General features: G+C 38.3%; 1 protein-coding gene across 4 annotated transcripts in view; it reads right to left on the reverse strand.

Annotated features, from left to right (window-relative positions):
- FNDC3B (fibronectin type III domain containing 3B) overlaps positions 1-26,122 on the reverse strand; it is a 329,942-nt gene that overhangs the window by 140,807 nt on the left and 163,013 nt on the right. For all 4 annotated transcript variants that reach the window (XM_019624326.1, XM_019624327.1, XM_019624328.1 and 1 more), the window contains one exon: positions 13,518-13,594. In XM_019624326.1, coding sequence (XP_019479871.1) covers positions 13,518-13,594 — 77 coding nt within the window. The remainder of the gene's footprint in view (positions 1-13,517; positions 13,595-26,122) is intronic.

The raw sequence follows: 26,122 nt of genomic DNA on the forward strand, positions 1-26,122 counted from the left end.
GTGTGTAGCCAGCAGCCAGCGTGAGCAGCCAGCAGCTGCAGTGAGCGGCCGTCTAGAAGCCGCGACTGATCTATTTCTCCCGGGAAGAGCGCAGTGATGGTGCCAACTTGAGCCAGTGAAGCAACGTCCTCCACAACTAGACTGAAGACCAAAACGACAGCAACTTGTCTGTTCCCCTTCCCCCAATTCCCCAATAAAAATCTTTTTAAAAAAAAGCAATATAAACTCTGGAAAATTAAGATTCTGAGTCATACTCCCTACTAAAGCTCATAACGTAGCTTTTTGTGTATTCTTTAATAAATGTTCTCTTAACCTAAGCCAGCTAATCACATTAACCTCATTTATAAAATGCATGGCTATCAATTTACAGGTATATGTGAAGTGGTGATAAATCATGATATTGGAAATTCTAATGATTGTGCTAATAATTATCATTAAAGCATCTTCTGTATTATGTAAAAACAGAGCATAAATATACTTGGTAGCATACTTTGTACAATTTTAGAATAAATATGGATTTTTCTTACCATCTAATATAAACATGCATCATTCTACAGTGTCTTCTATTCCCCCTACTCTGCAACTGGCTATTAAGAAAAATGTAACACATAGTCCAGATGTTCCTCTTTCATGGAACCTTCATTCAGTGTTGTGCTAGGCACTGTATGGTCCACAGAAGCAAAATACTCGTTTTCTAGAAACTTACAACCTTCATTATTTCAGCTCAACCAGCTACACGAACTTGACCAATGTAGTCAAGTAAGAACAGGACTCTCACTAAACATGAAGAACAACTCTTTGGGCTTATAAATAAACAACAGTAATTATAATGAAGTTATTTTCATCATTTTATCATACAATTTCTGGCTTCTTGAAACAAAACACCTTTTTAAAAAGTTGGGCAAAAAGCCCTAACAAAGATAAGAATGCTAGTCCAGGAAAAGAAACAAAAAAGATAAAGAGCTGAATGAAACATTATCTTTTTCCTACTATATTTTATAAGAATAAGTATTTCCAGTACTTATAAAAATTAATAAATCTAAAGTATAAATTACTCTTCACACACAAAAAACAAAGGTTTCCAGTTAGAAAACTAAGTTGCTTTTTGAAACTATGAATTACCTGCATACATAAATTGTTTGACAGCCCCATTTTTAATTATCTCAAATTATTCTGTGGTATTTACGAGAGACGTCTATAATGGGACACATTGAGAAACCTGCTCCCTCCCTTACCAGTCAAGGCCTACTTTATCACTATAAATATTTAAGAAATGAAATATTTATTCTGAAATAATCAAAAACAAAAATACGTGCTGAGTTTTTTATTGTTTTTCCAAAACACAAATTACAACATATTTAATTATCAAATTCGGTTTGATCTATGTCTAAGGAAATTATGCCTATGTTCCCCAAAGAATAAGTCTGAGGAGCAATACTAGTGCACAAAATAATGAGCAACTCAGGAAATGGTGGCAACAACATAGTTTGTTTGAAAAATATGGTTCATAAAGAAATATATTACTGTAGCAGAAGAATTTAGAAATCAGAAAGGGTTCAGTCCAAACATTCTCAGACAATAAAATATGCCTTCAATGTTCACAAATAACCATGAAAAAGACAGGTTCATTTCCTTTTGGGGTGAATGAAATCGCGACAATATCCAGAGGCAGACAAATTGCCTGTACTCAATTTAATGATTATTTCCTGACACATACTCTGAGCTAAGCATTCGATATTCAAAGATGGGGAGGAAAAATAGGTGCTAAACAGTAAGATTTACCTATATAGCCTTAGGATAATATAAAGAGAAAAATTAGACTAACTCCTAGGAGGTGCTGCTCAGAAATCAGAACCAAGTATTATTTTTTCTAGAATTTTTTTCCTAGCTCTGTGACTCAACAGGATTTTCAAATATCTTCTGCAGAGCACAGGCCCTTAGAAAAGATAATTGTGCTAGGTTATCAGGTTGCCACCTGTAATGAATGGGCTGAATTATGTCCCCTAGTCCCCCAACCAATTTATAAATTGAAGTCCTAACCCCCGGTATTCAGAGATTCAAGTTATGCAATTATGGTAAAAATGAGGTCATGTAGGCAGGCCCTAATCCAATATGACAGATGTTCTTATAAAGGAGGAAATCAGGACACAGACACACAGAAAGAAGACTATGTGAAGACACCAAAGGAAAAATAGTATCTGCAAGCCAAGGAGACAGGCCTTAGAAGAAACCAAACTTGTAGCTTCCAGAACTGTGAGCAAGTCATTTCTGTTGTTTAAGCCACTCAGTCTGTGGGCACTTTGTTATGGTAGCCCTAACAATCTAATACGCCACCTATCAGAGACTCCCAAGATTCCTCTACCTAAAGTTCTACCCACTATGTCTGCTTAAAAAGACAAACAAAACAAAAAACCCTCTATAAAAAGATATGCATTTATCCCCCATGAACAAACCCTCAGTCACCTTCCTCAGGCTAAGGAAGACAGTCAGCCTGCTGGCAGTTAGTTTTACTCTTTATCATGTCATTTTATTCTGCTCAGAAGTATTTACAGAGAAACTTCTCTGTGCCTAGTATTCTTACTATCCTGTGACCTGGACCCAAGGAGGAGAGGCCAGAGAATACAGCACCAAAGGTTAAACAGGGAGTGTGTCTTATTTGCACCAGTGTTTTTAGAAGTATTACCAAGAGAACTATTAAAACAAAATGAAAAAACTTGGAGGCAACAGAAAGAGGAGCAGCATGGTAAAGACAGAGGAGAAAGAAACTCAGAGCCAGTGCCTGGGATCTGCCAGCTGCTGGACATGGGTCATCTCATTTAATGTCCTGACCTACTGAAGAATTCGATATTAGCATCCCTGTGGTACATGTAGGAAACCAAGGCACACCGTGGTTAAAATGTACAACTAGCTCAGTGGCAGGACCAGATGTTCATTCTGGTCAGTACTGCAAAGTTTTCATTACATGGAGAATTATGCACAAGTTTAGGTATGCTGAGAAATAAGTAAGTAAACAATGAACTGTGAGAAATCGGATAGCTGGATTGTCAAGAGATGTAAAAGGACTCAAGATACTGCCAGTATCTACTAAAGACCTGCTGCCCTGTTTTAATACCCTGTACGGAAAGAAGGCAAATGCATGCTAAGGTTCTGGGACAGTAACGGATACAAAATAGGAAAACCTGACTTAGCAATTACTACTCTTCGTATCAGCACCTCATTAAACCTCCCAGCAGTCCTGTGAGGAATATACAGTTGTCCCCACTTTGCAGTAAGAGGAATGAAGTTCAGGGAAGTCAAACTAACTCGCCCAAGGTCAGAGAGCTATCAGGGGATGAAGGGGACAATTTTGAGTCCAAGAATTAAATAAAATGCATCTCTTAAAAACACATAGTTTGAATGTCTTCTGTCGTAGATGACAGAGAAGGAAGCCCGTTTCTCTTGCTGAACTGAAAATAAACTCAGTTCCTAAAACCCTGTCCTTTTACTTCTGGGCTGTAAATGACAAGAGTCAAAAGAAAGGCTTTAAAAGGCAGGAGGCAAAATAAAAAATTTTAGAGGCTGCCCCAGACAGCCAGGGATGAGCCCGGAAGTAGGCAGAGCAGACTGCACGTGGTCACGCATGAACCCGACTGCATGCAGGCAGCGCACAGGGCCTGGCAGCCAGTTTGCTGCGGTGGCAAGGAACACTGAGCGAGCTGCCTGCACACTGAAAGCTGGGACCAAATGAGTTTGTGAACGCCATGCTCAAGCTCAATTCCTAACTGCTGCCAACATACTTGAAGGGGGCTCCCGGGCCATTCAGCAAGGGATCAAAGCTCAGTTAAAACAGAGCACGCAAGGAACCAACAAGCAGAAGAAAAGGCCGGGCAATACAAAACAGCAGCATGGACAGAGGGATGGGCTGGCCGAGTCCAGGCTCCTCCCAGCCAGACTAGTGGGCACCCCTCCGCCAGCATCTGTGTCCTACGGTGTGAATCACAGATCTGCCCCCTCCCCACCCCAACTGCAAGTCCCTCAACGGTATCTGGGAACAGAAGAGGATTTCAATCAGAGTTGGTAAGGAGAACAAATGATGGAAAAAAAAAAATGTTTCTTCATATACTTGATGTCTTCTAAGAATTATTAATACATTCATTATCAAATCCCTCCACCCCCGTAACTCAGGTAAATATCTGACATTCTACTCTAAACTCAGCTAACTGTAGATCTGTCATGACTGACCATTTTATTTTAAATATTTAAAATATTAAATATTACATAATACCATTATTAAAATTATTTTAATATTTTACTTCATAGGAAAGACACTGAAAAATTATACATTTCCTATGGAAGTTCTACTTCCATGTGAAATGCAGCTGAGCAGTTTTACTTTATTCATCACTAACCAGGAGTACAAAAGCATCAGCTCCTACTTCTCCTTTTTGCACTAATATCTCACTCTGCCTTTTCTAATATAGTGAACAATATAAAAGAAGAAAAGCAAGTTTGTAGACAGACACATAAAAAAAATGAAACTGGATATATACACCATGTACAAGAATAAACTCAAAATGGATTAAAGACTTAAATGTAAGATCCGAAACCATAGAACTCCTATAAGAAAATGTAGGAAGTAAACTCGCAGATATTACCCTTAGTAATATTTTTACTGATATATCTCCTCGGGCAAGGGGAACAAAAGAAAGAATAAACAAATGGGACTACATCAAACTAAAAGTTTTTGCACAGCAAAAGGAAACCATCAACAAAACAAAAAGACATACTACTGAATGAGTGAAGATATCTGCCAATGATATATCTGATAAGGGGTTAATATCCAAAATTTATAAAAACTCATACAACTTAACACTAAAAAAGTAAACAATCCAATTAAAAAATGGGCAGAGGACCTCAATAGACATTTCTCCAAAAAGGACATACACATGACCAACAGACATATGAAAAGATGCTCAATGACACTAATCTTCAGACAAATGGAAATAAACACAATGAAATACCACCTCACTCATGTCAGAAAGGCTATCATCAATAAATCAACAAACAACAAGTGCTACTGAGGATGTGGAGAAAAGGGAACCCTTGTTCACTGTCTGTGGGATTGCAGATTGGTGCAGCCACAATGAAAAACAGTATAGAGATTCCTCAAAAAATTAAAAACAGAACTGCCTTATGACCCAGCAATTCCACCTGGGTATTTATCCAAAGAAATCCAAAACACTAATTCAAAAAAATATATATATGTACCCTATGTTTACTATAGCACTATTCACAAAAACCAAGACATGGAAATAACGAATTGCCCATCAAAGACAATGGGATAAAGAAATCGTGGTACATTTACATAATGGAGTATTACTCTGACATAAAAAAGAATGCTTAATATTTGCTACAACATGGAAGGACCTGGAAGGACCTAGAGGATATTACACTAAGTGAAATAAGTCACACTGAGAAAGACAAATACCATATGATCTCACTTATATGTGGAATCTAAAGAATAAGATAAACAAAGGAACCAGAAACAGACTCACACACACAGAGAACAAATTGATGGTTGCAAAATGGGAGGGTGGTTGGGGGATGGGTAAGAAAGGTGAAAAGATTAGGAAGTACAAATTAGTAGTCACAAAATAGTCACGGCGATGTGAAATACAGTATGGGGAATATAGTCAATAAGGTTGTAAAAACTGTGTATGGTGTCAGATGGGTACTTGACATGGGGGGGGGAATCACTTCATAAATTATATAAATGCCTAGCCACTGCACTGTACACCTGAAACTAATATAATATTGAATGTCAACCATAATTAAATATATGTGTGTGTATGTGTGTGTGTGTGTGTGTGGGCGCGTGTGCCCACACACACACACACACACACACACACACACACACAGATGGTGCCCAAAAAATGTACACACATTTTCAGAAAGAAAAAAAGCTGTATTAAAACTGTAATACAATGAATGATACTAGCATTCATTTGTAACGCCATCTTTTGAGTGAACGTCATACTACACATTGCTACCATAATTCAATTCAACAGAGTGTGCCACACAGTTTTGGTAATGATTGCTTATGGAAACTTAACTTCTATCCTCATTTGGTCTTCTTTTTAAGAAACAGTATGAACAGTAGAGGAGAATCACCTAATTTTAGATTAGAAAAGCATCTCAGAGATCCTCTTCCTTTGTCCCTCCACAAGAGAACGACTCCAGCCAGTCACCAGGCATATTTTGATAAGTGCCAATTACGTGTTGGGCACCTTTCAAGGAACTGGAGATCCAGTGATGAACAGGACACACGAGGTCCCCGATCTAGTGGGGCTTAAATGATAAAAGTGAGGAAGACCAACAATGACCAAGTAAACCAACAAGTGAAATACCCAAGTAAGTAACTTCAAAATATTCCTAAAAATTACACAGGGAGTTGGACCCAGAATCCCACCTGGGCTCATGTTTCCTCCTGCTAATCTTGTGCTCTATTATACTACAATGCCAGGATCACAAAAACAAAGAAATACAAGAGAAAATGCAGAACAAGGCGACAGAAAGAGGGGACATGCACAATGCTTTGAGGGGAGGATATGTCCTTGGTACATTTCTTTAATTTAGCGATGCAACCCTGTCTATAATCATTCCTCAGACAAAATAAACCATAAAATGAAAAAGTTGCTGCGAATCTGCTGAGAATGGAAATTACAACAGAATACACACATAAGTCTCTACTCTTTCCACAGAAGCTTCTATCCTCCATGTGCGCACACACTGTTCATTGTGGAATACTTTCCTAACTTCCTATAGAAAAATCAATTCCTCCAGAGGACATAAAGTCTTGAAAGAGATTTCGATTCTCTCTATTCTTGGCTGCCAAATAGGCATGATTCTCAGTTTGCCAGGGCACAGGGCAAGCCTCCATGCTACTCTCTGCTCATCATTTTCAGATGTTGAAGGTGAAACACAGCATTGGTTTAATCCCAGATTGAAATAACCACAGGGAAGCAGCTGAGGCTAATATTTATAGCTCCCCTGGCTTTTGGCTAGGGGCAAAACAGGGAAAAGCATTCCATGGGTCCCACCAAACAGGCTCCATCATTTCCCGACAGGGGCTCTGATTTCTGATCAACTCTTTAAACACTTCTTATTGGAGAATGACCAACCATACCAAAATTTAAATACATTTTTCAATAGACTTCTTGTCTCTCTCTGGCCAAGAGAAATGGAACATAAATAATTTTAACAGGTATTTATTTACCCATTACTAACACCCCCAAAACAATGGAATGAGGTACAGTGTGTACTTCTGTTATCATAACAAAAATACTTATTTTGACTATTATTCAGTTTTTAGGTTACATCAATTAATCCAGAAAAAGAAGAGTGGTTTCCCAAATGATAGAGCGTTAACTTGGATAGTTCACTTTTCCTTTTCATATGCTTTTTAAATTTTGGGGTCTATGTCAAGATTTTTCTGTAACATTTGAAAAATGTTTCATAAATTCCTATAAAAGCATGGAAAATAAAACTGAAGGAATCTGCTTAAAACATCTATATATATAATTAAATTTATGTGTGTGTATATATACTTATACATATTATATAAGTTTTCATATATAAACTTAAATATATGTATATATTTAAATTAAATATATAAATATATAAATTCATATATAAACTATTCAGAAAGCTAATGATGAGTTTAAAAATTGAGAAGATGAGAAGAACCATGGCCAGTATAAACTGAAAGGAAAATTTTGCTTCATACTGTGTGATCTCAGTATGTATTTAGAAAGGCACGCAGCCAATCTTTCAGTGAAATTATTCTAACAGTCTTCTTCACGATAATAGCTACCACTTACTGAACGCCCACTGTGGAGTACACACCTCACATATCATTTCCCTTCATTCTTACCTCTACCAGATCAGGTAGCTATTCGCATATGTGGTGGAAGAGTTTGTAAAAGTAACATTGGAAGTAGCCATGGTGGAATTTGAAGGCTGGCCTCACCGAGAAATGTCCACGCTCTTCCCAACGATAGTGCTCACCCTGTTGTCTCCCATTGATGCAACCCTGATCATACAAATGTTTTTACAACCATGGAAATGATGATGATGAGTGTGACAAGACTAAATCCCCTCTTACCCTAAACCCACTTTCTCACACTTGAAAGAAAACTTAGCCTGTATTTTCTCTTAAGTTGAAAAGGTCAGGTTGTTTTTCCCTCAAACCTTTCCCAGCCTCCCACCAAAAAGTGAAGCCCCCCCCCCCACACACACACACACATACACAGAGCCTACTGTATTATCAAAAACTACTGAGTTGAAATGACAAGATTCCACTGTTCTACTAAGTCCACACTATCTTTTAGGTTTACCGGTCTGGTCCTTCTCAACCTAAGAAACAACGATTGTTACGTTAACTGTACCTCAGGGCTGACCACATCTGACACTTCAACTGTTTGTTAGGTGTTTGTCTTACTGTAACGTTATCTCTGCTCATTACTGACATGTGTATTTTGTCAAATTCACTTGACCAATTTTACCAATTGGTCTTTAAAGCACTTTCAACTACTTAATTATGTAATGAATCTGCTATAATCAAGAATTTCTCCATTGACTCAGTTTTTAGAGTTACTAATGTAACACTGTCAATCCTTCACTTGCCTCCCTCTTCAATTTTCTTACAATAATGGACCATCTCATACAGGAGAAGCTGGTGTTTTAAGACTAGAGATGAACCAGTAGGCACTCCACACATCCACACTCACATTGTCAGAAAGTGATGTAATATAAAGCCAATATAATACATCCAGCAAGGCAGCCTCTGATGCTGACGTCAAGATCACATTATAGTGGGGAACAGGTCAGTAAATTCAGAAAGGCCTGGGCTGCGATCCTGTTTAAACTTTGAGCCTCAGCTTTCTCATATGTAAAATTAGGAGGATGAAAACTAGAGACCTAAATAAAGCATGTAGCACACAACACACAGTCGTTATTACCATCACCACCACCTGCAGCCCGATAATCTGGGCCATTTTCCCAGCTGTCTGCTGAGTAATAATTAGGGCTAATCACTATCTTCCCCTTCCCTCCTCTTCTGTAACAGGTTTACTTACATAACAGATACAATTTACACACCGTAAAATCCATCCTTTTAAAGTGCCCAATCCAGTGATTTTTAGTATATTCACCGAGTTGAGTGATCTTCACCATGATTTAATTCCAAAACATTTTCTATCACCCCAAAATAAACACTATACCCATTGGCTTCCCCATACTCTCCATACTCCCCAATACTCTCTCACCTAGCCCTTGGCAACAACTAATTTATATTCAGTTTCTATGAATTTGCCTATTCTGGGTATTTCATATAAACAGAATGATACTGTGTGTGGCTTTTGTGTCTTGACTTCTTTCACTTAGCATAACATTTTCAAGGTTCATCCACATTTTAGCATATATCAGCACTTCAGGTCTTCTTATGGCTGAAAAATATTTCAATGTATGGATTACCACGTCATGTTTATCTCGTAAACTGATGGACATTTAGGTCGTCTCCACTTTGGGGCTATTATGAAAATGCTGCTTTGAACATCCATGTACAAGTTTTTGTGAGGTCATATGTTTTGTTTCCTTTTGAATGTATATACATAGAAATAAAACTGCTGAGTCACATGGTAACTTTATATTTAACCATTTGAGGAAATGCCACATGGTTTTCCAAAGCAGCTGTACAATTTTACATTACCAAACGCAGTGTATGAGGGTTCCAATTTTTCTACATCCTTGTCAACACTTGTTATTATCTATCTCATTTACTGTAGCCATCCTAGTGTGTGTGAAGTATAGTGCATTGTGGTTTTGATTTACATGACCTGGATGGTTAATGACATCCAGCATCTTTTCACATGCCAACTGGCCATCTGTATGTCTTCTATGGAGAAATGTCTATTCTGATCCTTTGCCCATTTTTAAATTTAGGATTGTCTTTTTATTATTGAGTTGTAGGATTTCTCTTTCATATATTCTAGCTGAAAGTCCCTTCCAAGAAAAATGACTTGCATATATTTTCTCCTATTCTGTGAGTTCCCTTTCCATTTTGTTGATGGTATTCTCTGATGCACAAAAAGTTTTAATTTGGATAAAGTCGAGTTTATCTATTTTTATACTTTTGCTGCTTGTGCTTTTGGTGTCATATCTAAGAATCTATTGCTTAATCCAAGGTTACAAAATTTTACTCCTAGAGTTATATAGTTTTAGTGCTTACACTTATGTCTGTAATCCATTTTGAGTACATTTTTTTCATATGATGTGAGGTAGAGGTCCAACTTCATTGTTTTGCATTTAGATATCCAATTGTCCCTGTGCTATTTGTTGAAGAGACTATTCTTTCCTCTACCGAATTGTCTTGGCGTGCCTCTCTCTCTTAAATCCACATGCAGAGCATTTCATTCCTTGCAGCTATGTCACATCGATCTTGCTAAATTTCCAGCGACCAGGTGTTTTATTACTCTACTTGAACCTGAAAATCTATGAACATCTCCTGTATTTACTTTATGTCAGTTTGGCTAATCACTTACATTTAAAAACACTTATCAAGTACAGGTATCCCTCAGATATACTGCAGGTTCTGTTTCAGACCACCTCAGTAAGGTTGGGGGAGGGGGAGAGTCTTGCAATAAAGTGAGTTATAATCTTTGGCTGGTGGAGAGTCTTGTCTTTAATTTGTAAAAAAACGAAACATCTGTGGTGCACAATAAAGTGCTACAAATTGAGTTATGCCTGTACCTACTATATACCTGATATAATTCTCAGATACAATTCCAATGAGGAACTAAAAGTTCTTAAGGTTCGTTAATAATAGGTGTTGCATTTCATAACAGAGATGAGCCATACCAAAGATGCTGGAAAAAACCAGAACAGCCATTTTGTGTTGGAGGTTCTAAAAGGGTCATACTGAGGAGGGGCATTTGAATGAGAAGAATGTTGAACGGTCAAAGAAGGACTCTAGAGTATCCCAAGAAGAGAGAATAAATAGGCACAAAAAGTATGTAGTCAAGAAAAGGCCAGATGTACCCAGGGGACAGACATTTAAGGTAGTGGCAATGCGGGACAACAGGTAACAGTGACCCTCGAAAGGAGAGCAGGGTTGGGTATTAAGGATCTCATACACTATACACTATAGAACTTGGCTTCTATGCAGCGTCCAGCCAACTGTAGATCTGAAACAAGAGAGCCATTTTGAGGGAAAGGACTGTGGGGATAAGATGTACACTTGACTCATCCAGGGACAGACAACTATTGGGTGTTTCTCACACGTGTCCAGAAGGGGATTTTTTTTTTTTTATTTTGTGACTCTTTATTTTTACAACTACATAAGCATAATGTATTTTGCTCCTTAGAACTCTTGGTGATGACAAGTCTCCTAAGACATTTTATACTTGGGTCTACCCTCCTCATTTCTTTCAAGTGTGTATGTAGTCAGCCTTAAGATATACAAGCATCCAATCAGTTTCTCAGTTTTCTTCATATTAATAAGTTGCTTTCCTCAGACACTCACAGTCAAATGTTGTTATAGTGCTACTAGTGAAGGTCATTTAACTCTAGGCCCATCTTCTGATCAGGGAACCCAATGTAAACAGTTGAATGTATGTCTTACAAAATGCTTCTTTTTCTTTTGGAATTCAGAATCCAAACTATCCCATTTTTACTTTTCTTCCAGTATCTCCTAGCACTTTTCTGCCATAATCCTCAGCTGAAAAAGACTTTTACTATGTTTCCATCACCAGTTTTATGAAACTGAATTTACAACTCTGCTCTTACTCTTTTTATACTACCTATATAAGTTTTTCAGGATCAGAAATAAATCATGGTCTAAAATTCTCTATTTTCCCTAGGACTCCCAACAAATGTTTTTGCACTTAGTACAATCACAGCAACCCCACTGGCAAGAAAAAGTACACTGCAGCTTCTTTCCACTAAATGTTCAACCTTTAACTGGTATTCCTTAAATGGACCTTCAGCATAAAAGGGGGTGTTATTCCTGCCATCACAATGGTGAGAACTGTACTCTGTTCAATGGAATGAAACACTTCCTCAAAATAAAAGTGCAGAAGACATAATGGAATTCTGCATTCCTTGTTCTTTTCTGTTAATTGACTGGCAACGTGAATGTGATCCATCAACACGTGTCGTGGCTGGACGGGCCTCTCTGCACCGTTCTCTCCCTCCGGTGATTGTTATTTACAAAGAATTGTGTAAAGCAAGTCATTTATTTGCAACAGGGAGAAGACTGACCAACATTCTGGCTACACAAAACAAAACAAATAAAGATGCCAAATTGGCTCATGTGAAAGGAAGGATAGAAAAAATGAAATGATAGTGGCTGCGCTATGGCTCAACAAATGGATAAGATTTTATATCAGAGATGGAGAAGGCTTCTTTGGTTCCTGCCTGCACTTCAGCAATTTTCCTTTGTAGCTGCCAATTTTTTTTCACCCTCGCAAAATCATTAAAAACGTAAAATTACAGATTTTAAACCACTATAAAATCATACAGAGACAGAGAAGGAATAAAAAAAAAGTATCTGGAAGAATATAATCCAAAAGCCATTTACACAATGATTATCTTCTGTAGGTAGGAAAATTATAAATATTTTTTAAGACTCGTCTGTCTATTCTGATTTTTTTCCCAATGAGTGTAGGATGTTCTTACAATGAGGAAAAAAAAAAGAACAAAAGAGGCAAAGAGAGAGAAAACCAGTTGGTTGTTAGGTATTTGGAAAGGAAGGTGTGCGGGGAGAAACAGGGAGGCACTTATGTTGTTCTGAGCCGATGACAAAATCTCAAGTGTATACAGACATTCACATTCTAGGCACCTGAACATTTTAAACATTATCCAGGTTTAGGAGTATAACTTTTATCTTTTAACATTTTTTTATCCTTCCAACGTAACTCTGATACCGTTGTTACTTTTTAAATTGCTATTGCTATCTTAAAAGAAAATCAAATTTTAGAGAAATTTAAGTACAAACAGCTAAGTTCTCACATCATATTCAGTAACTCAGAAGCCTAGGATGTGCCACATTATGGAGAAATGGGACTCCCATGACAAAGGGCAGGCCCTATTTATGTTAACAATGTGGGCTTTGATATTTTTACTAATTAAGTCTACATTCTCCCATGCTCGACCCCCCCCCCCAGCAAAATGTGGTACAGATGGAAGGAAATCTCTAAGGCAGTAGACTCTCTGAAGGAATCACACAATCAAATGGTCAAGTGTGAAACCCACCTTGGCCGAGGGCAGCCTAGTAGCCCCGCTGTGGTTTCCTCTCATTAACTTCCTGGCACATTAGAGGCAAGACTCAGAGAGGGCCATGTGGTGCCACAAAAATGATGACAATGCTAGCATTATCTTAACTAAATTAATCCGGGGACAAGTGTTGAGGCCTCAACATATATTCTCTTGGGATAATGATAGTGGCCATAGAGAGTGGAGAAGTCTACCAAGTGGTTTACCTGTGAGATATAACCTGGAGGCACGTGGATGGGAGGAATAGATCCATTGGGTGACATCATGGGAACTTCAGCAGGTCCTAAAAGAGGCAAGGGTAAGATATTAACAGTTGAAGAAATACACATAATGAAAAATAATCATCGGTATTTAAAAAATATTAACAAAACTAAGGAGAATATATCACAGGTTATTTTCTTTTCAGTAACTAACTGGCACTTTGTGCCTTGTCTCAGACATGAAATCATGGATGAAAAGAAATTAATTCTCCAGCTGATTAAGTCAAGGCAGATGAAGACAAAATGATGAGCATCTTTATAAATACTTATGATTCCCAAAGCTGCAAGTTCCATAAAGCAACGCTGCTTAGTTAAGAGTAGTCTAAGAAAGTGGGGCAAAAGTGTGTTTGTTTATCTGTTTTTGCCTTTAAAAGGAAGTATTATTAATAACTAAACAAATCGATTTTTAAATGAGTACATCTCTTCTGGTGCAAAAAGCTCCAGTAGAATTGGCTTTATAATTTTGATGTCAAATTATTATTTTCAGAGGCCGGCTGAGTGGCTCAGTTGGTTAAGAGCTCATTCAAGAGCGCCAGCTCTGAGCAACAGCAGTTCGATGCCTGGCCCAAGCTGAGCTGCTGCTGAGCTGCCAACAGGTGGCAGGATGGCTCAGCTAAAAACAAACAAACAAAAATTATTATTTTCAGTAAGTTAGCATAATATGCCATTAATTTTGAAATAGAAGAAACCATAAAATACTCCAAGCCAACTGAATTTGGTATGCCTCTTATGTTATAAGGCAGGGAATAAAGTAGGTCACATTTTAAAACTAGGCACTATTAGGAATACTCATGACAAATTTACTCACTGTTGTTTCAAAGCAAAGCATTCAATTAACAGGTTAGTTTCAAATTCATCGCATGTTAATCATATGTCTAAGGCAAACAATGAACAGGGAGGCAATGCTCGGTTACCTAAGAAAGGCTGAACTAATATTTAATTACAAAGAAACTGATTTCTCATAACATCAAAATCAACTTCTGATGCCCTTCCAAAGATCCTGTGATTAGATGGTTTCCCTAGAAGTGCACTGGCTTTCAGTTTGGTAGCTGGCTCCCCTATTTAGCAAACCACCTTCAAATGTCAATCCAAAACTGTGTTCCTAGTCTGAGATGCGACTTCCTGGCTCCAAGTGACTTGTGTTGTTTATTTGCTCTCTCCTAATGAGTGTTGTGCTGCCGGCAATGAAAAATGCTGGGCTGTAACAAAAACCAAGAAAAATACATGTTTCTTGGCAAAAGAAGATAGATCGTGCCATCCAATGCTGTATTTACATGTAAGCATAATGCACCTTTCACCTCACAGCACAATCCAGTGTTACAACGACTTCACAGGAGAGGACCAGTGGGGGCTGTGCAGAGACCAGGATGCTTGGGTCCCCATTAAGAGGTCTACAAGTACAGGATAAAAAACATAGGAGCAGGGCAGAAAAGATGCTAGTATCCATGTAACATGCCATTTGAGCAGAGTTCACACCGCAACGTCATGGACAATATACCAAAGCACTAAAATACCTGATAATCTCTAAACTCATACAAAACCACAGTGGTCTCTCACAGACTAACACACTGGTGATTACTTGAAGCAAAGACAATGTCAAAAGAATGGGTAACTGCATGAGCCCAGTCTATCTTTAAGTTACAATTTAAACTAATACATCCACTAATCACTAAAGGCACTTTCCAAATCCATCTTTCTCAATAGCTTCAGCATTTTTGCCATAGCCATCAAGTCATTTAGGTATTTACTAAATATTTTTATTTGAATTGCCTCACTTAAAAAAATAGACAACTATTTCGGTCTTAGCTTGAGTGCTGTCTGCGAAATCCAAGGGTCTTCTGCCTGGTTTCATTCCCAGCTCACTAGTCACACTGCTTGTGTGAGTGACCCTGGACAATTCACTTAGCCCTTCTGAGCCTCACTTCTCAATAGTTATAAATGAGAATAACAAGTCTTGCCTCACAGGGTTGGGTTTAAAGATTAAATTCCATAATATAGGCAAAAGTGCTTACGGATACTGCAAAGCACAACAATCACTCATCAGAATGTTAGCAATCTTTACAATGTTTATAAAAACTTTGTTTATAGATTTTTGGGGTTTTTGTTTACATTTTAAGTATTGATTTATTTTAATAGCTTTTGTAACACATAAAACCAACAAGTATAAAATCAACTTTGTGCGATATTGCCTTAAGAGTTAAACCTTCCAGATAAATATCAAATAGTTCACAGTACAGATGTGAACAGCAATGCTACCACCTCAGTGAAGAAATACTTTTAAATCACCAAAATGTACACCAGGCAAACAGTCTCTTAACCCTAGGCACGACCCCTAAAACTGTTAAAGTCATTTGTATAAAATCCTTTAAAGAATGTAGTACAAGTGATTTACAGCCAGAAAATGTTTTCTTCCCAGCCCTGATTTCAAAAGTAGCCAAATGACTTTAACATGCTTGTCCCCGCTTCCTCTTGTCACTGTCATCAAAGCCCTTACAAAGGGCATTGGGAAATCTACAGTAATGGCTTCTGAAACTCAAATGTGCCTTGGAGTCCCAGGTTCCTCTCCTTTCTTTAATAAACCATTGCATCCGTAGGGATTCAGGAGGTTAAAAGCTAGCACCCCCCACCCCCCACCCCTCACCATCAAAATCCCATTCACAATGGTGGTATGAGAAAAGTGATTGTCTCTCTAAACTTACCTCCCAATCAATGAGCTTATTGTCTCTGCATAACTGTCTGTGCACGAACCTCCTAATATTATTATAACCCTTACCTAATTAAAATACAAACTTCTCTCCCTACACTTCTAGGGCTACTAGGTTACTTTTGATTTTTTCACTCGATACCCTCATGACACACAAGACAAAGGCTACAGCCCTGAGAATGTGGTGAAAAATGGCTCTCCCCGTCTTTAAACCACCAACAATGGCTATATGGGAAAGGAGAGAGGTCACAAATCTTCTCAAACAAACCAACTTCCTCTCTGACTATATTGGGAAATCACTGAACTAGTAAACTTTGTCAAAATAATTTTTAAATGTCTTAAGGTATCTGGAACCCCCTTTAGTTAACACTCTTGTTACATATAGGTAGGTCTACAAAGATATCTGTACACATAGATTAAATAATTTAAAAGAAAAGTAAACAAACATACACTTCCAAAATACCGTGAGGGCTTTTTTGTTGTTGTTTTTTCTTTGAGAAGCTAATTAAGAAGTTCAGCTAGAGGACCACATGAACTCTTCCACAGACAGATGAAAAATGTCACATGGGCAGTTTCTAGAACTGGAACTAGAGTGTTTGCCAAGAGCCAAGTAACTCCATGAAAAAAATACCTTGGAAATTTTGATCAATTTCAGGTTTTAGGCTGTGACTTAAACAGTTAAGAATTCTTTTTTTTCCCCATCCACTGAACAAGATGTGAGCCACAAACAAGAACTGTGATTGGTTTATAGTCATTAAAAAATTAAACTGTATTATGAAAGTATATGGTGTAACATCTTAAAAGTCTGAATATTTGTTAATGAATTGATTTTTCATTTACTTATAGCAAACATTCAACGAGAAAGGTTAGAGAGCAGCTTAATTATTCAATCAACAACAATTCATGCAATGATCCTATAGCTTTATTCGCACATCAAAGAGACTGACGGAAAGTCCAGGAAATGGCATTTTTAGGACCACACATGCTCACGCGCAGCTTCCGAGCTCCGCCCAGACGGTGAGGCCATCCTGCTTCCCCCGTGCTTCTGCCCTGGGAGCCCTTACAGCAGCAGTTCTCAACCTTCCTAATGCCGCGACCCTTCATACAGTTCCTCATGTTGTGGTGACCCCCAACCATAAAATTATTTTCGTTGCTACTCTGTAACTGTAATTGTGCTACTGTTATGAATCGTAATGTAAATATTTTTTTGTTTTCCGATGGTCTTAGGCGACCCCCGTGAAAGGGTCGTTCGACCCCCAAAGGGGTCACAATCCACAGGTTGAGAAGCGATGCCTTAGAGTCTATACATTCAGACAGTCCTTGCTCTGGTGCTAGGTTCAGAATATTCACTCCTTCTGGGGGCAGAGATTGACTCTGTGAATGTATTGAGGCTTTGAAATCTGAAAGTGGTGGAAAATCAGAATCAAGAGTACAAATTACCACTTAAACCAGCCTTAAAAATAAATCAGCTATAAATCAGACATGTGTTAAATGGCATTTTTTAAAGCTAAATATTTACCAATAGGTGAACAAATAGTGAATAAATAGAACTTTATTATATATATATATATATATATATATATATATATGAAACTTTGTTATATAACTTTGTCTATAAACTGGTACTTGTGTGTCTAAATGGTTATTTTCAACAATAGCCCTTAGTAGAAAAAGATCACATTCTTATTTTATTAATTTAAATATCTTGTTGACAAAGGACATAAAGGGTCGGAGATCACAGCATAACAAGATAAAACTAACAGGAAAAATAAAGCAAAAGCAAAATAATGGTGTGATAAAATCCAATAAATCCTATAAAATTGACCCTCAAATCTTTCTATAAATAGCCGAAGAAGAGAAATTCTTGCTAAACAGAAGCAGTCACGAGGATAAGGCCACAGCAAGTAGAAGGTAAGTAAATAATTACAGTGAAAGTAATTATCAGAACAAAAAGTCTAAATAAAAGTGCACTTGTGCTGCTTTGCCATGGGTTTAAGACTGAATATAAAACGTAAGGTCTTCAGATAATCCCTGAATGTCTAATAATGAATCTCCAATTATTCATGGTGATGCAAGACATACAGACAAGCTAAGAGATCATGCAGGCACTTTGGGGAACACTGACATTCTTTATTTTTTTTTAATTATTAAAAAGTGAGTAATCCCACAAGAGAACTAAAAGGAACAGAAAGATATTAAAGCACAGGTCTAAGCTCAAAAAACCTTAAAGTCTAGCACAGTGGTTCTTAAACTCTAGCATGCATCTGTTTTACCCAGAGAGTTTCTTAAAATCTGGATTGCTGAACTCCACTTCCCACAGTTTCAGCATCAGAAGGTCAGGGGTGGATCCGGAGCATTAGTATTTTTAACAAGTTCTCCAGTAGTATAGCTGCTGCTGTCCAGGGGGGGGCCCACTTTAACTTCTGACTTAGTGGGTTAAAAGACCATAAGCATCCACAACCTGCATCACACTCAATGGTTAAAGGCTGAATGAAAGCTTTCTCCCTAACATCAGGAACAAGATGATTTCAACACCACTATTCAACACTGTACTGAAAGTTCTAGCCAGAAAAAGGAAGGAGGGAGGATGTCCAAGTTGGAAAAGAAGTAGTAAAACTATTTGCAGATGACATAATCACGTATGTGTGTGTGTGTGTGTGTGTGTGTGTGTGTGTGTGTGTGTGTGTGCGTGTATTCCCAATGATTCCTCCAAAAAGAAAAAACTACCAGAGCTAATAAACGAATTCAGTAAACTTTCAGGGTACAACAGCAACACACAAGTCAATTGTGTTTCTATACACCAGCAATGAATAACCTGAAAAGGGAATTAAGAAAACAATTCCTTTTATAACAGCATCCAAAAGAATAAAATACCTAGGAATAAACCAAGAGGGTGAAAAGACTTGTACTTAAACTACAAAACATTGCTAAAGGAAATTAAAGAGCTAAATAAATGGAAATAAACAACACCTAAATAAAGACATGCATGACTGAAAGACTTGATATTGCTAAGATGGCAACTCTACTCAAAGCAATCTACAGAGTCAATGTAATTTCTATCAAAATTCAAATGGCTTCAAACGGCCTTTTTGGCGGAAATATACATGTCAATACTCAGGTTTATATGAAATTTCAATAAGCCCCAAACAGACCCGCCCCCGCCCCCCCCCCCCAGCCACAAATGAACTTCAACTCCTACCTGATATCATTTACAAAAATTAACTCAAGAATTCTTTACAGGGGCTGGCCGAGTGGCGCAGTGGGTTTGAGCGTGAGCTCTGAACAACAGGGTCGCCGGTTCGACTCCCACATGAGCCAGTGAGCTGCACCTGAGCTGGGCTGCTGCTGAGCTACCAAGGGGTGGCCAGATGGCTCAGCTGGTGGGAGCGTGTACTCTTAACAACGGGGTTGCCGGTTAGATTCCTGAATGGGATGGTGGGCTGCACCCCCCAGCAACTAAGATTGAACACAGCACCTTGAGCTGAGCAGCCACTCAGCTGATAAGAGCGCAGGCTCTTGGCAACAAAGTTGCCGGTTCGACTCCCACATGGGATGGTAGGCTGCGCCCCCCCCCACCCCCCCAACCCCAACTAGATTGAAAGTGGCAACTGGACTTGGAGCTGAGCTGCGCTGTCCACAACTAAGGCTGGAGGACAACAACAACTTGACTTGGAGCTGATGGGTCCTGGAAAAACACAATGTTCCCCTTCACCAATTTCCTAACACTGTTCCCTTCCCCAATAAAATCTTAAAAAAAAAAAAAAGAATTCTTTATATATTTGGGGTACAGGTCCCTTATCACATATGAAATTTGTAAATATTCTTTTCATCTTCTATAGCTTATGTGTTAACTTTGTTAATAATGCCCTTTGATACACAACAGCAGTTTTTAACTTCTATGAGGTCCAGTTTATCTATTATTTTTCTTTTGTTGCTTGTGGTTTTGGTGTCATATCTATGAATCCAACGTCAAATGCAACACTATAAAAATATACCCATGTTTTCTTCTGAATTTTATGGGTTTCACCCTTATATGTAGGTCAATTTTTTAGTTAATTTTTGCATATAATGCACATCATTTTGAATGTACTAAGTGCCAGTGAATCAAAACAGTTAATTTTATGTTGTGTGCATCTCACCTCAACAAAAATATTTTTTAAAAAGATGATGAGCACATAACCAAAGAAACATAAGATTGTAAAAACTGGGGTTACTAATAAAACACCCAAAAGCAGCTGAGTACAAATCTCCTAGAGCACATCTTCGCTCCTTATGCATTTGTATTTGGGAGCATGCTATTTCTAGACACTGTGCTATGCAAAGACCAGTAAGATGCATTCTCTATCCTCAAAGGACTGATAGTCTAATTATGGGGATACAGATATATAAAACAAATAAACAAAAGCAGGCACTGTCTAAATTTAGTAAGGTTTTAAATGAGTATCATCCTGTGAACACGCCAGTAATTACAGAAATGAGCTGTTAAAAGGCCCTACGGATTTAGTAGAGGTCTCCCTGTTTTACAAATAAAGAAACTGAGACCCAGAAGTGAACTAACTGACCAGGAGGCACGTGATGGAACAACAGGGTCTAGAACTCAGTTCTTCCAGTTTTTAGCCTAAGGTTGTTTCTAACTTTACTTTCCATCGGGAGTAAGAAGTGTTGTTCCTCAAAATGCTGCTGTAAAGTCATTTTCTCTCAAGGTGTAGTTTTCATACAGAGCCAGGCATTAGATGGCACATTTCTCTGGCGCAGATAGACTGGTCTCTCCAGCTCCCCCAAAGGCATCCTGCCAGACAGGAAACAGGCTAGGAAGAGCAGGATCTGAGAGCTGCAAAAACAAAAGCCTTGGAGCTAGTGAGGCCTGGGTTTGCAAGTGGGCTCCACCACTTTGAAGTATGACCTTGGGTGAGGTTACTTAAAAATCTCTGACTGATCAGTATTTTGCGACCTATGAAAAGGGATAGAAAGAGTTATTTCAAGGGCTGTTCTGAAGGCTGGAAGATGTAATACATGTACAGTACCTAGCACAGTGCCTTGTCAAATAATAGTATTTAAAAACTAATTTTAACATTGTGCCACAAGAAGAAACATACTGTACGACAAAGAGGTTAATAGTGTAATCATTTACCACAGAGACAAATGAAAAATTAGTTTCCTCAAATGCGCCAGTTAGTTGTTTGGTTCTTCACATATTTTCTTTTAAAAAGATGTTCCCATCTTCTAGCTTGGAAATAATACCATCCTTTAAAAAATGTAATGCATTCAAGATATATGAATTATGATTATTAAAAAAATAAGAGCCAAATAAGAAAAGGGAAGGATGTCTGCTTTCCGATAGTCATTTACTTCCTCACTCCTAATCCTAGTCCTCTACCTCTCCCCAAATTACCTGTTCTCTCTCCTTAATTTCTAGGAAACCTTAGATGGCTGGGTGTGCCTAGCTTCCTAAATGTCCTGAGGCTACTCAGAATCAAAGGATCAGCCCTTGTTTTCTGAAAGTCAGGTGTCTACATCTGGCTGACACTGGCTTTATGACACAAATTTCCAGTCTAGCTCAGCCCTCTGTCCTTAAAAGTAGCAAGTGGCCATAACAACAAACTTCCCAATGACTACACGTTCCTGCTGAAATGTTCCTGAGGTCAACCACTACCAAAAACCAGAACTGAGTAACCAATAGAATTTGTAAGTAATGGGACACCACCATCTTACCACTTAACCATTTCAAAGCACAAGAAGGAAAGAGCTGCATTAGTGAACAAATCTGTTTTGCCAATTTGAAATACAAGCCTTTTCTTTCCAAATATTTCTCTTTGAACTTGTTTTGCTTCTTAGCTGTTATAAGTGCATCAGGAGTAAGGAAACAATATATTAATGCTCATAGACGACTAAACTTCATGATTCCAATTTTCTTCAATTTCCATAAAATTGAGTACCCACTCAATCTATTTTGTCAAGCAAGTTGCTTTAAGGCTTAGATGTGAATAAAATCTATACAGTTAATAACTATGTGCTTATAGAGTGCTCTACTATATTAATATTTTACTGAATTCAATTCAATAAACATATACTGTGCCAGATGCTGAAAGGAATTAAAGACACACAGAGGATTTTACAACAGATACATTACTAACAAACTACAACTTAAATAAGCAGCAATGTTTTATTAGAGGCCAAGAGCTCTAGAGATGGACAATAAAAAATTATCTATGGGGTGAGTAGAGAGAGTATATTTAAAACTCTCAGTGACGGCCAGTGAACGGTAAAGGAAGTTGGTAAATCTGTTTACCACAGGTATGATGGCCTAACATAGTTTTAAAAAGAACTTGATTGACATTCAGGGCTACAAAACTCCAAGCCTTAAGAGTGTCAAAGATGTTAAGTACTAAGAGAGGCCAATGACACAACTTTCAACTCTTGATTTTAGAACTCTTGATTGTGGCTTGGCTGAACCCAATCTAGTTGCCAGGCGCTGTGCAGGATGCCAAGGACACAATGACATTGAGGAGAACAAGAATTTCTGTTCTTCATTACGGAGAGAACGGCATGCAGAAAGAGTAACTCACAGGTCCACAGAAGTGCGTGGCTGGGAGCAGGGTGGGAGGTCGACCCAGCCTTGTGTCCTGGTTTTGGCCTGGGGATTCTGTGACAGGCACTGTGCATCTCAGCATGGAGTCAGGCGTATAGCCCAGACATCTCAAGTAGCATGGGCATTTGGTGCAAGTCTAGTCTAGCAATAGAAATGATTAAAGAATTGGGTAGAAGGCCTGTGAGAAATGGTTGACAAAACCAAGCAGGGGGCCCCCATACCCCACCTCATGCTGGAGCAGGATCTCCCAAGGTCTCCCCGCTCTTCAATTTACACTAGACCACCCTCTCCAAATTCAGACATAACTTGCCCAGTCCACAAATGAAGAACCTTCAGTACTACCCTTTCAGTCAACTTACCTAAATGAATACTAAGATTCAGTCTGTTTTTGTTTTGATTATGAATGTCAAGCTTTAAAGGCAAATAATCCATGGATTTATTTATTTATACTTAAACCAGGACCATATAAACTTCAAAGCTCTGAGGAACGATACAAATACAATTCATATAATACTGAGAAAGGATTTCTGATATTTTACAAAGTGAAGTCCCTGTAAATAGTAGCGGCAAAATTAAAATAAAGGCATCAAAAAGAGCATTAAGCAATTCATTTCAAAGCCTTTAAAAGCAACTCTTTTCCAGCATGTTTTCTCTCATGCCTATCAAGGGGCATCCAAGAGTCCTTCACACTTCCTCATACAGAGTGATGAGAACCAATTGGAGAACTACTACTGGTATTCCAGCTAATAACAAATTCCAGAAGGAGTTACCCAGAAAACTGAGTTAGAACAGGTGAGTATAATTCCAGTGGAACCTTCCAGAGATTCTTGTTGGGGGAAAAAATGTATTAGAGCAGAGTATTTAAAATTCCACTTTAAATGTCCCAACATAAAACACAAATTCATGTTTTTAAAGAAATATATTAAAGTCTATTAATTTTGTAGGACAAAGCATCAAGCTCATTGACAAGCCGATAGCAGGGAGGGCAGCTAAGCGATGAGCCAGCAGGAACCAGGCAGAACTCGCGCATTGGCCCTCAGTATTTTGAAGGGGGTTGTCTTCAATTTCTCACCAGCTTTCTCCGCTCCCAGGAAGGGTGATGAAAGAAAACAGGGATGAATAAAGCCTTGTCTACTCTTCTTCCACAGACCCTACCCCTACCCCATTTGGCCTCCCAGAAGGGACAGGACAGCAAGTAGGTATTTTCATAACGACTCCGTGAAGAACTCAAAAGGCAAATATGTGTACTTCCTAGGTTATTTGTGTTCACTCTACAATTTCAAGGTCAGGCTCTCGAAGGGCAGGTTTGAAAATAGTATTGAAATGATTAATCACACCACAGTATGATTGCATTCCTCACAAGATCTGTTTTACATTATGCATCTGTTACAAATGAAAGAACATGAGAAACATCACCCACCTGAAAGCTGATTTACAAATAATAATAATAATAATGTATAGCTTTACCAAACATATCATCACTCAATATATTGCAGGGAGTTCAATTATCCATTGCTCTAATGAGGTTTTACAAAGCAAACCACAGAGCTTCCCTTTTAACTGCTCTGAGGTTGGCTCTTCAGCTGCCCCCGTGAGAGTGCCTGCCATAAAGGAAAGCCACTGACAACATCCTAAGGGCATTTTATTGACAACATCCCAGCACGGATTACTGGCTTAGTTCTTTTAACTCATGCACCTCATATCCAAAGGCGAGAGAGAAATGTCTGGCATCCGTGGAATAGAACTACTAAAGAAAACCAACAGTTATTATGGGAATGGAAAACATTAACCAAATGTTCCATAAAACACATATCAGGGTTTATCTACCTCATGCCATTTTGTTTCCAAACTGGTAGGCTGCTCACTCACTCATAATCACTCAAAGCCAGGTTAAAAGTTGTGTCTCAACCAAAGACCAGCAATCTTCTGAAATTAACTTAATTTTACAAAAATGCTTTGATAGCCAATAAAAATTCTCTAAATTGTCCAGTGGCTGGGACCTAATAATGGGCTTTGAAATGACTACTTCAATTTATAGTTCTAGTCCCTGCCTTACCTAAAATCACACAAAGGAGGCCAGGAAAGTAAAGGAGAGTTTCTATACAGCAGCCATGTAGACACAGCCTGTTGTCTTTCCATTTTTGTTTGTATGCAGAAAAAAACAAAAGGCGGGCTGAGAACAGTAAACAACTGCAAAGAGGTTAGACACTCACATTTGCAGTCTGATCAAAGGCAGTCAGGAAACACCTCCAAGTAATGGTGGGAAGGTTGGGTCACCCTGGCCCCATATTTTCTCAGCTATTAAAGTGAGCTGACAGGGTCACTGTTTACGGGCAGCAGACTGCTTAATGGCATAGATGCTCTCTAGTCCTGGCACACTGGTTTCACAGGAACAATTTTACTACGAAACAGGCTACAATTTCACTTTCAATTATTAACCCTCCATGTACTACGAGGGCCTGAGACACATGAAAGTGGAGGGTCTATACTTGGGAAACAGGTTACCAAAAAGATCTCCTAGCTGATTCACTACTGTTTCTCCTGAGCTGAAAAAAGCAGCAAGCTTTTCAAGAGAATGGATAAATTTTACTTAAAGTTGCCTCATCCAGACAATTACCAGCCCTCAGTTTGCTAATCAAGAATGGCCAACACTAGACCATATTAGGATAGGTAAGGAGAGACGGCAAATTACCAATGTGTTCAAGCAACAAAAATATATCAAAACGGGAATTTCACAGATAGTACTGTCAATGACTAGAAGAGAGCTTAGCCATAAACAATAAATAATATATATGTAAACAATATAAAACATATACAATATATAAATATGAGCAACTCATAAAGCCCTTCAGGGTAAAACATTCAGATTACCCCCCTCCCTTTCCAGACATCCCTACTCAGATTAAACTGTCAGCAGGAGAAGATGTGAATTTTCATCTTTTCCTTCTCCTTATCTCCATCACTGCCTTTGGGAAAGCACTGTTTTGTGACTTCCCTCCCCTGATTTCACCTATAAAATATTCCTCCTGTGAATATATGCCCATGTTCTGAGCTACAATAAGATACCTTTGGCCTTATACTTACCAAGTGATCACCTTCATATTTAGAAGAGTCAAATTATAACAAAATATTTGATTAAAAATTTCCTGGCCACAGATATGAGGTCAGGTCTGTTAGGTGTGTTGCTAGAACAAAGTAACACACCTTATCTGATAAGATAAGAAGAAGGGTTTGGGGCAGAAAACTGACTGCTTTGAA

The sequence above is a fragment of the Hipposideros armiger genome, unplaced genomic scaffold, assembly GCF_001890085.2.
Source record: "Hipposideros armiger isolate ML-2016 unplaced genomic scaffold, ASM189008v1 scaffold_584, whole genome shotgun sequence".
Classification (NCBI taxonomy): Eukaryota; Metazoa; Chordata; class Mammalia; order Chiroptera; family Hipposideridae; genus Hipposideros; species Hipposideros armiger.